General features: G+C 35.8%; 1 protein-coding gene across 1 annotated transcript in view; it reads left to right on the top strand.

Moving 5' to 3' along the window:
- Nucleotides 1-12,074, top strand: part of LOC132487161 (dual specificity protein kinase CLK4-like) — a 35,833-nt gene that overhangs the window by 19,714 nt on the left and 4,045 nt on the right. Inside the window, exons 3-11 of the mRNA XM_060094915.1 lie at nucleotides 1,395-1,449; nucleotides 1,675-1,842; nucleotides 2,881-2,971; nucleotides 3,368-3,434; nucleotides 6,381-6,497; nucleotides 6,590-6,756; nucleotides 6,963-7,057; nucleotides 7,308-7,437; nucleotides 10,206-10,288. Coding sequence (XP_059950898.1) covers nucleotides 1,395-1,449; nucleotides 1,675-1,842; nucleotides 2,881-2,971; nucleotides 3,368-3,434; nucleotides 6,381-6,497; nucleotides 6,590-6,756; nucleotides 6,963-7,057; nucleotides 7,308-7,437; nucleotides 10,206-10,288 — 973 coding nt within the window. The remainder of the gene's footprint in view (nucleotides 1-1,394; nucleotides 1,450-1,674; nucleotides 1,843-2,880; nucleotides 2,972-3,367; nucleotides 3,435-6,380; nucleotides 6,498-6,589; nucleotides 6,757-6,962; nucleotides 7,058-7,307; nucleotides 7,438-10,205; nucleotides 10,289-12,074) is intronic.

The raw sequence follows: 12,074 nt of genomic DNA, 5'->3' as shown, positions 1-12,074 counted from the left end.
GAAGCTTCACACTGTTGAAAAGGATACTCATCCCAGGTAGAGAGGGGGACGGGAAATTGGGCCAATTGACTCTGTCTTTTTCTTTCCATCAAATCAAGGCTGCTTAACTGGAATCCATTGACTTCCTGAGGTCCATGATCTCTGAAATTCCTTGCCAAGTTTTGTTTACACATTTGTGCGTTTCTTAGGGGAGAGGGTCCATACCTCTCAATCAGATTTTCAAAGGGATCTGTAGATTCAGCAGTTAAGCACTATGGGGCTTACCTGGTGGCACAGTGGTTGACAGTCCACCTGCTGATGCAGGGGACGCAGGTTCGTTCCTCGGTCAGGGAGGATCCCACTTGCTGCGGAGTGGCTAGGCCCATGAGCCATGGCTGCTGGGCCTGCGCATCTGGAGCCTGTGCTCCACAACGGGGGAGGCCACAACAGTGAGAGGCCCACGTACCGCAAAAAAAAATAAAAATAATAAAAAAAAGAAGTTAAGCACTATGGCACCAGATGATGTTTTCCCTGAATTCTTGTTTATTTCTCAATCAGGAGTGACAGGAAATTCAAAATGCAAAGGGAAGTAGGGGTTTGGGAAATCCTAAGCAAGCAATTACAAGAACCTTTTCTCATTTGAGGGGGATATATTTTAGATATTTTTGGCACATGAAGCAGCCTTCAAAAGCTGTGCTGTCTGTTTCTCAGAAAGAAACAGGAAGCTCGAAATAGAGAAAAGGAGATGGAATAGGTGGTGTGTGTAATAATACTGGCACATACAATAGGATTTAGAATGTGCTCTACAACCATGGCAAATCATTTTCCTTCTAGGGATCTCAGTGTAGTCATCTGTACAATGAAAGGCCTGAAATATATTTAAGATTCCTTTTAGCTCTAATACACCTTTGGTGAAAGAACTCTGTGTGCCAGAGATACCTAACTTACATTAAGAAGGAAAGGAATCGTGTTTTGCCTGCCTCATGTTGTGTATGGCTCTGCAAAAAGGAAGAGAGCTTAGTTACAGATGCATATATCATAAGATTGATGAATTTCAGAAGAGCAGTTTTGTGAATTTTTGGTCTTAACTTTCACCAGAAGGTAAAGGGACACTTAATCAAGTAAACACTGAATATGTTGAATGATTTGACCCAAGGTTTGTTCCTTCATAGCAGTATATATTAATAGAGATATATGTACCCATTTACTTGTTGCTTAAAGTAAAATTATTTAAGTTTTGTGAGTTAAATATAAATTCTAATTCATCAATTTGTATTTTTTTCTTTTATTGAGTTAGCTGTTTAAACCAGGAATTCTTGAGAGAATGTTTTATTTTAACCACGTTAAAATGTGGTTAAACGTTATAACGTTCTAGAATGAAGAGAATAATTTTAAATCCTTTAATGTGTTTGCAGTCATTATTTAGGAGCAAGGCTCTTGAATGAGAGATATTATCGGGACCGGAGATACATTTATGAATACAGAAATGACTACTGCAAAAGATATGTTCCTAATATTGATGAATACAGAAATGACTACCTCAAAAGACATGTTCCTAACATGGATGAATACAGAAATGACTACCACAAAAGATATGTTCCTAACATGGATGAATACAGAAATGACTACTGCAAAAGATATGTTCCTAACATGGATGAATACAGAAATGACTACTGCAAAAGATATGTTCCTAACATGGATGAATACAGAAATGACTACTGCAAAAGATATGTTCCTAGACGTTATCACAGAGACATTGAAAGCAGTTATCGAATCCACTGCAGTAAATCTTCAGTCCGAAGCTGGAGAAGCAGTCCTAAAAGGAAGTGTAATAGACACTGTTCAAGTAATCAGTCACGTTCGGTATGATTGATTTTGTTTTCATTTTGGGTGGATACTTATTTGTGTGTAAAAGCTCTTACTGAGCCAATAAGTTTGAAAAAGTTTATAATACTATATGAATATAATTGTGTTTATATTACTTGAATCCTTAAAGGAAACTTCCAAATTCTTACAACTAATCTGCATTTTTTAGTTAGTCCTCATTTGCCCACATTTACTCATTTTCTGCAGACCAGATCATGAGGTTCTTGATTTTAATGTTAAAAATATTTTTATCTTTTATAACATAATCATACGAAAAGATGAAGCACCCATCTTTTCTTTCATCTTAAACATTTTTTACTTTAAAAGAAACCCCTTTCCCAGTACTTGGAGAGAAATGTAGAAAGTTGCACTGGGGGATACTTACCCTGTGTATAGCACAATCTGCAATTAGTTCTATTGGAGTTCTGAAAGTGGGTGCTGAAGGGGAAATTATTGTCCAGAAAGCCTGCCCTCATGAATCTTCACTTGTTTGCAGTAAACTATGAATTATTATTTTCCTCCCCAAGTTTTCTTCAGTAGAACTATCATTGATTAGATCAAACATTGACATTAGCCTTTATTTTCCCCTTTTATTTTAATAAGTATGTTTAAAAATATTGCTAAGTATCAATTTGAACTAATCTTGACATTTTAAAACATTTTCCTGACAAACTAGGCATCGCAACTCACTGCATAGGCTATTTTATAATGAGATTAATAGATCATGACATTGCATTCTTTAAATTTCAGACTTCAATTAAGTCAGTATTTTAGAGACAATTGTGTTGTTTATTCTATTGCCACTTTAAGTATCTTATCTGAAAATCTTGCCATGTTTTTCTTCTGTAACATAAACTGTGTCCTGTGAATTTCTGGGGACTGAATTTGAAATTGCTCCTGCCAACTGTTCGTGGCCTGGTTCTTATCTGAATGCCTGAATATCTCCCCGCTGAATGAATTGCGTATTCTGCCCTGAATTCACTCTGCTATATTGATTGGCTGGACGATCTTGGTGCTGCCCACTTGCCGTTCCAGAAGAGCCACCAAAGGAAAAGATCCAGGAGTATAGAAGATGATGAAGAGGGTCACCTTATCTGTCAAAGTGGAGACGTTCTAAAAGCAAGATGTATAGAATATTTTTCAACACTTTTTAAAGTTTGCAGACAGAATCTTTTTAAGAATAGTTTGTCAGCGGGGGGGCTAAAGAACTCTTCATTGCTTTTTTGTTTTGTTTTTTGTGGGTTTGTTTGTTGTTCTTTTGTATTTCTTCTTTTCTATAGAGTTTAAATATTTCTACTCTAAAGTTCCAAAATAATCAGTGGAATTTGAGATTAGAGCAAGAAAGATAGCTCTATCTAAATTATTTTTGTAGCAGCTGAAAATAAAATAATTTGAGGGCTGGAACCTTAATTATGCTTTAATAGAGAGCATTTGAAAAAAATCCACACTTAAGCATTCATTATTTGAATAACTGATAATTTGTACTCATGTACTTACACTTCTTTCTCCCCGCTCACTTTAGATGAAATCGTGAACACTTTGGGAGAAGGGGCCTTTGGCAGAGTTGTAGAGTGCATTGATCATGGCATGTAAGTTTGTTGTTTTTCTTTTTTGAACATTCTGATATTTTTGGTGGAGAAGGATCCATAATTTAGATGAAATGGAATTTAAGTGGTAGCTATGTGTTTTCCTAGGAGGTATAAGTATTCAAAAGTTCTTGAACTGTGTATGATTTATTTACCATAAGTATGGATTTTGACCAAGAATGCTGAAAATGTTTATCAGATGGAGTTCATTGAAATTAATGTCAGTGTTCAAGTGAAGACTTTCCCAGAACTTAGGTCCTTAGCTTTCTATAAGAGATTTGGAGTGCTTTACCCTACTTTTGAATTGCAGAGACAATAAATTCGCATGTCTAATCTTCTTGGTTCAAAAACTTTTATTTCCAAAGGATAATATTTGCACGTTAGGGTTAGCTTCTCAAACTATAAATAAATTATATTACTTGAAGCCTACAGAATAAAGTCCAGATTCTTTAATGAGTTATACTAAACTTTTTGTTATTTGACCCTCTCTGCTTCATTTTCATGTTTTCCTCTAGGACCTCTATTCTGCGATTGCAAATTTTTTTGTAAGTGAACATCTTAAAACAGTTTAGTGGAAACTGCACATTTCTAAACTGACATCTCAACTTTTCATCATAAAATAGTTGAGGATGTAATTTCCAGCTTATTGTAAATGCTGATTTTTTAAAAAAAAAACATATTTCTCTTTCTAAATATGTTTGGGGGAATATAAATACAACAGCTTGATACCTCCTGTCATCCATGAATAAACCTTTCTTGAATACTTAGAAATGCTTTATCTTGAACGTAACTTTTACTTCACTTTTCATAAAGAATATTATCCTAAGTGTCTTTTATTATCACCGTTTCCTCTCTATGACAAAAATGTGAACATACAGTAAAATTTTCAGATACTTTGAAATACTTTGACTTAAGAAAGTTGCTAAGAATTCCCATATATTCTTCACCCAGATTCCACAAATGTTAACATTTTACAGTGTTTAATCATTCTCTATATTTACATGTTATATGTATTTTCAAGTTTTGCCAGCTTATCTACAACCTGATTCACATTTCACTAGTTGTCCCATTTAGGTCTTTTAAAAATTTCTTGAGGTTCCAAGACTGAGTATTTGAGATATTCCAATGAACAGTATTCAATTGATCAAGTACAAATCTGTTACAAATTTTGATACTTATTAGACCTAAAACATACAATGTAATTGAAAATATATCTTTTATTGAGATGGTTGGGGCCTTGAAAAAATGAGTTCATGTGACCATAGATAAATCTTACTGTTTTAGCATTAAGTTTCCATTTTTCTTTTTTTTAATTGACAAGTAACATGAAAGCTTGTAAGTTTAAGGTGTATAACGTTGGTTTGAAACATTTATATACTGCAATATGATTACTATAGTAGCATTAGCTGACACCATTATCCATTTTTCATTTTTATAACTATTAGCACTGTTCATTTTTATAGCTTATTAGCAATTAGAAAACTTGTCCATATGATGAAATAGATGAGACTAGAAGAAGTTTTGTCAAAGCAGTTTTATAGTAATTCTTTTAAGTCTTGAGATATATGCTATACAACATAGGGAGATAAATCATTAAAAATTTATTTTGATGATTATATATCAGCCCACAACTTCATTGGGACCTTGTCAAAAGAAATGAGTTCAGAATAGGTTTGCTATCCAGCCACTTAAAAAATTTTTGCCTCAAAGACTTTTTTTTCTTTTTTATAAACAGCCTGGGGCACAAACCTTGCCATATTAATTTCACGTGCATGGGGTTCTCTTTTGTAATGTGTGGAGGCCATAGTGAAAAATGCAGGGTTGACTGCTGGCTTGTATTGAAGAAGATCAGGTTTAGAAAAGAGGACAGAAGGAAGCTGAAGATTTGGAAATCCTTTTCCTCAAAATCATTTACGGCTTTTTTTTTTTTGGCCGTGCCACATGGCTTACGGGATCTCAGCTCCCCGACCAGGGATTGAACCTGGGCCCACGGCAGTGAAAGCTCATGTCTTAAGCCACTGGACCACCAGGGAATTCCCTCTGTACTTTTTAGGAAGTACTACAGATGCCACCGTCTAAAACACGCTGCCCTACATGGTTGCTATTTATACCTATTCGCATCCGTGAATGCACTAAACAGTTTTTTGGCTTGATGACTTATTGATGGTGTCTCCTTTGCCAGAATTATCTAACAAACTGATAGTTGTCTTTCTTCTCTGAAGAAGTCTAAGTTCCCCTACTTCTGATGGTTAGGCTCTTTCTTCTCTCTATTCCTTATACCAGGCACTTCTAACCTTATGATAAGTTGTTCAAGTGTCTGTCTTTTCCATTAGACTGTGAGGTACATGGGACAAGCTCTTTTTAACAGTGATTCCAATGCAACATATGGCACAGTCGGTCTAGCCTGGTAAATGAGTGAATGTTTTCAGCAGTAGTATGTTCAAGTTTTATATTTTTATCCTTTTTTTAAAAAAAAACTACTTATAAAATCTAGGTAAATTTAAACTTTTGGAAACAAACATTAACGTTCATAAGTATTAAGAGAAATCATCACTCTGTATAATGTATATTTTGTCAAAATGTTTTGAAAAAATGTTTATAGATCTGCTATAATATATCCTGAAAGATTATTTTAAGGAAATAGCATAGAGTGATTGGTAGTTAATAAGATGATGCTTTAGAGCAGGGGTCCCCAACCCCTGGGCCGTGGACTGGTATGAACTGGGCCTAACAGCAGGAGGTGAGCAGTGGGAGAGCGAGTGAAACTTCATCTGCTGCTCCCCATAGCTTGCATTACCACCTGAACCATCACACCCTCCCCCCAACCATGGAAAAATTGTCTTCCATGAAACCGGTCCCTGGTGCCAAAAAGGTTGGGGACAGCTGCTTTAGAGGATACATGTCTTCAACGCGCTTCTGTACATTTACCATTTTCATTTTGTTTTTAAGGGGTGGCATACATGTAGCAGTGAAAATCATAAAAAGTGTGGGACAATATCGTGAAGCAGCTCATTCAGAAATCGAAGTATTAGAGCATTTAAATAGTACTGATCCCAATAATGTCTTGTAAGTAATAAACTTGGAACTGTGATCCATTATGTTACATGAAATAATCAGAATTCTGTGAACTGAATTATTTTTATTCTGATCTGTTTCAGCCGATGTGTCCAGATGCTAGAATGGTTTGATCATCATGGTCATATTTGTATTGTGTTCGAACTCCTGGGACTTAGTACCTATGATTTCATTAAAGAAAATAGCTTTCTGCCCTTTCAAATTGACCATATCAGGCAAATGGCATATCAGATCTGTCAGTCAATAAATTGTAAGTATACTTGTTATATTTTTAAATACCAGTAAATTAAAGGTTTTATTGGACAAGCAACATATCAAAACATTGTCACTAAAAATGCACATTGCAAGTAAAGATGAAATGACTTTTGATCCCTCACTCTACTACTAATTCTACTTTCCCCCAGTACAGATTAAATTTGTAAGTGAAACTAATAATGTCTTTTTGTTCTTTTGTAGTTTTGCATCATAATCAATTAACCCATACAGATCTGAAGCCTGAAAATATTTTATTTGTGGAGTCTGACTATGTAGTCAAGTATAATTCAAAAATGGTAAGTTACACTTGTTTTAATTTTGGTAGTTGTCTTTAAAATTAATTTAGCTTGGTGATCCTTGGATGAGGAATTTTACCTTTGAGGCTTTTTACATCCTGACGTTTAACCCAAAAAGGGTAATCCTTTGCCTTTCTCATGGAGTTATTTTGAAATTCAAAAAGAGAATTCATGTGCAAGCCTTTTGGATAGTGCTATAAAATATTTCATATCTTTATTTGTCTTTGTGTTTACTTATCTGTATCTCTAGAAACGTGATGAACGCACACTGAAAAACACAGCTATCAAAATTGTTGACTTAGGAAGTGCAACATACGATGATGAACATCATAAAACTTTGGTATCTACACGGCATTACAGAGCTCCAGAGGTCATTTTGGGTTAGTAGATACCAGACTTCCTGATATTTTAATTGAAAAAGAGATTTTTTGTTCTCTATAGCTTTTATTGGGGGGCAGATAGTTGGGGGATAGCTGTAATTTTCTTAGCAGTGTACAGAAAATGTTTTCTGTTTTCATAAAAGCTGTCTGGACATTGCTATAAATAATTTTCCTGAGTGGGAAAAATGTGATATCATCTGTAAAGATATTCCAGGTGGTGGTTCTTTTTGAACAAGTCAGTCTTACAAGATCATAAGAGAACAAGCTGTATTGGCTAAGTACATGAGAGCAGTGTGATTTTGAAGCGATGTGGGCACCTCTTTTCGTCTCATCACAAAGCATGGTGCTGGTGAAAATGCTAAAGATTTGGCTGGCAGACATCTAGATGTAGGGTGGATGGAGGTTAAGAGGAGAAGAAAGAGGGGCTAGTCTAAGAGGAGAGCTTCTTTGATCATCTTTGACATGGGAAAGCATGGAAAGGAAAATTAGTTAAGGTGCAGGGTTTTTCAATATTAATAAAAGGGAACTCAGTGAGGGAGTGCGCATCTTATGCCTCAAAATTTAAAAGTTCGAAACCGAGTCATGTTGATAGAGCAAGGAAGTCAGAGATAGATTTGGGGGCTTGGAGACAGTGGGAAAAATTCAGATCAGGTGATATTGGGAGATAGTTAAATGGTATAAGCATATTACTTTGCCAAAAGTAAGTTTCAACCGAGGTTGGATAGTAAAACATCTTTGTGGAATCAGTCTTTTCCACTTTTTACCTTTTGTCTAAGAGGACTTGGTAGTTGAGAATATGAGTGTGAAAGCAAACTAATGATGTTTACCTAGAGTAAAGAATTAGTAAAAGGGACGGGAAATTAAGAACAGTATGTAGTGCTGGCTAGTAGAACTTTCCATGATGATAGAAATGTTGTATATCTGCACTATCCAACATGGTAGCCATTAGTAGCCACACGTAGACTACTGTGTACTTTCAGTATAGCCAGTGTGACTGAGGAACTGAATTTTAAATGAATTAAACTTTTAGATTTAAATAACCACATGTGGCTAGTGGCTACCACATAGGATAGCACAGCTTTGGAACTCATCTTTGAGACTGATGTTACTAGGATTTCTGCTTAGTATGGTCTGAAAGAAGCTGCTGTGTTGCAGTAGTTTAGAAAGTGTATTCATGGTTGAGGACTGAAGCCTGCAATGAAGGTAAAAGAAAAGAGTGTGGGATGAGATTGTGGACAGAGAGGTATTTTCAGAGCTTAAAAAGAGATAACTTGCTGTGTTTTATCAATATTAAGAAGAAGATTTTTCTCCACATTTTCACATGTGAGGAAACATAAGACAAAACAGCATTTTTTCTTTGTTATTGGTTCATAAAACAGTGGTGTATCTTACAGTTAGTTAATGGCCTCCTCCTAGATTGCGTAAGATACAGTGATTCTTAGTAATAATACAGTCCCATGTGTGGCCAGGCTGGGGATAGTTGATATAAATCTGAAATTGGGGTTATTGGTCTTTAGGAAAAGAAATGAACAGATGGGAAGATTAGAAGGGTTCTTTGTGTGTTTGTGAAGTGTTACTCCTGAGGATTAAGGCAGAATTAGGTTGCAGAGGAAGATGTTGTCAGGTGCCACCACTGAGGAGGGCAGTTGGTCTCATGTCTTGGGTGTTGGTAGTAAACAGAAGTTGGTAAAAGTGAATGATGTGAAATTCCAAAGAGTATGAGAGCTGAGCCATAAGAGAATGAGGTAGTTTACAGTCACTTGGGAGAAAGCTGGACTGGGAGACAGGAGTCGCTGGAAAAGAAAACTTTCACCTTAGATCCAAGCTCTATCATTTGCAGATTTTGTATGTGTTACTGTAAGTAGAAACCATGCTCCATTATCCTTTTGTTCAAGTGATAAGTACCATGAGGGTTAACAAAAATGGCTAAATCATAGTCAAGTTCCTTGAATATATTGTTTCTTCCTTTGTCTTTAAATTCAGTAATGTTACTGAAAGTAATTGAAATGTCTTTTAAAGTAGGTTTTATTTGTACATTATTTTTTATTAAAAACTTAATCTTTAAAAGGTTAAAACATCTGTATGGTTTACTCTTTTCCTTTCTAAACAGATAGAGAGTTAAGGCTACGTGTTTTTTTCTTTTCTGAATAATGTTACTATTGAGAATTCTGAAGGAGAAAATATATGATCATGTATAGACAACCTGAAAGTACATATATAGATACCTCTCTATGTGAACTTTAAATATCTGTATAATTCTGCTTATGGGTGACACTGCTTATAATATCCATTATAATTCTTACATAATTTATGTGACACTACTAGTTCTTTTAATGGAAGAAATAAACTCAGATATCAAGCTGATGGTAATTGCTAAGGGGTTAGTAATTACACTCTGAGGATAATTATTGACCTATGTTTGCACTAATAAAATGTAAAATTTCATAGAACAACCGTTAAGTGGGTATAACAGTGCTCCTCATTGCACAAGCAATTCAGAGACTATGGAATATTTGCTAACCCCTCTTACTTTCCATAAAATGCCTCCTCCCCCAGGTTAAGATACTGTAAGTTGATACAAGGATATGGAGGACTCTGAAAGCATACTGAATAATGTTTGATATAAAACTAAAAATGTAAACCCTGAATTTACTCTCATATTCTCCTAAATGGGCTATATAAAGAGAGCACCCACATAGGAAAAGATATTGTGTATTGGCAATTAAAAATTATTGCATACTAAAATGTTTGGTTTTGTTTTTAAATAGCTTTAGGTTGGTCTCAGCCATGTGATGTTTGGAGCATAGGTTGCATTCTTATTGAATATTACCTTGGTTTCACAGTCTTTCAGGTATGTATTTAGTAAATGTTACTTACTGATTCATAATGAGCTTTAATGATAAAGGCATGTTAAAGTTTTTGTTTCCATATTGGAAAGTTGCCATAGTGTCATTATTCTTAAGATGTAAACTTCCATGTGCAAAATAGTCATCCTTCTCTAAAACCATAGTTGAATGAAATACTCTCAGTGAATGATCATAATTCATTCTGCATGTGGAGCTTTTAAACACATGGTCCATATTGACTTCATATGATCCATTTTATTGTGATGCTCCTTCATAAATTTACATTAGTGTTACTATGGTCAGTTTTAATTCAGCTCTGGTTATGTTGCACTTTTATTAAAAGAATTCAGAAACAGTAAGTTGTATTAAGCATGTATGACACCCTAGGCACATTTCTAAGCACTGTGTGTATAAACATGAAAAGACAGCATCTCTCTCCTCAAGGAAGACATACACAGGATAGACATGGGAAAACGTACAGTACAATGTGATACTTGCTATAATGGAACAATGTAGAAGGGAACCCAGAAAAGGTGAACGGTTAAGTTTCCTTAGAGAAGGCATCACCGAGGAGTAGGGAGTTTAATCCAAGCTATAAGGAAGAGTAAGGGTTTGTCAGAAAACTAGAGTGTGTGATGGCCATATCAGGAAGAAATGGTATTCATAAATGCAAGAGGCATAAAGGAAGCTACTCTAGTTGAGGAAGGATGAATAGTACTGCCGGAGTGTCTTGGATAAATAGGAAAATGGTGTCAGTAGGCAAGTACTGATTCATAGTGGACTTGTTTGCCATAGAAAGGTATTTATTTTATCCTAGGTGTCAGTGGTTTCCAAATGCAGACTGGGCTAAAATGAAAATAATTTTGTAGGATTGCCATTCTGGCTTTCATTTAGAAATTATCTCTCCTGTTTTTTTGGTATTAAAATGTTCTTTCTATGAAATGATAATAGTTATTGGCTTACTTGGCAGAACAAAAAGGAGAAAATGTTATTTAGGTCTCTACTTGTTTTCCTCATAATTTTGCTTATGTCGGAAAACGAAAAGTCTTGAAAGCTTCAAGTGGTGTAACCATTGGAGAACTTTAAGAGGGTTGTGATTTGATCAAGGTGTGTTGTTGGATGGGGTGAGGGTGGTTAGGAAGTTCCTGGCTAATACTGTCAAGGTTGCTTTGAGGTTATGGCAATGCAGGATGAGGAGGGAGGAAGCTGTGATGAATTATAAGTCACTTAGGTGGCTGTTGCAGAATATATGTGTTCACTGCTATGGGGCACCTCACCAAACTTCTGTCTACTCCGTAGAGATCTGTTAAAAGTACTCTGAGTTTGTAGACAAGTTTGATATCTAGAACATAGCTGTCGGACATTTCTAGGGGGTGGTGTCTGGTTTTGTGGTAGTAAGCTATAGGGTCAAGGAAAAAGTTGAGCACAGTGCATGCTTTCTTCATTCTTTTTTTTTCTATTTTTTTTTATTAGTTTCTGCTTTATAACAAAGTGAATCAGGCATACATATACATCTGTTCCCACATCCCATCCCTCATGCATCTCCCTCCCTCCCACCCTCCCCATCCCTCCCCTCCAGGCAGTCACAAAGCACCGACCTGATCTCCCTGTGCTCTGCGGCTGCTTCCCACTATCTATCTACCCTACGTTTGGTAGTGTATATATGTCCATGCCTCTCTTTCGCTTTGTCACAGCTTACCCTTCCCCCTCCCCATATCCTCAAGTCCATTCTCAAGTAGGTCTGTGTCTTTATTCCCGTTTTACCCCTAGGTTCTTCATGACATTTTTTTT

The sequence above is a fragment of the Mesoplodon densirostris genome, chromosome 3 (genome assembly GCF_025265405.1).
Source record: "Mesoplodon densirostris isolate mMesDen1 chromosome 3, mMesDen1 primary haplotype, whole genome shotgun sequence".
In the NCBI taxonomy this organism is placed as follows: Eukaryota; Metazoa; Chordata; class Mammalia; order Artiodactyla; family Ziphiidae; genus Mesoplodon; species Mesoplodon densirostris.
The sequence above is the reverse complement of the archived record's forward strand: the minus strand, read 5'-3'. Positions and strand labels throughout refer to the sequence as shown.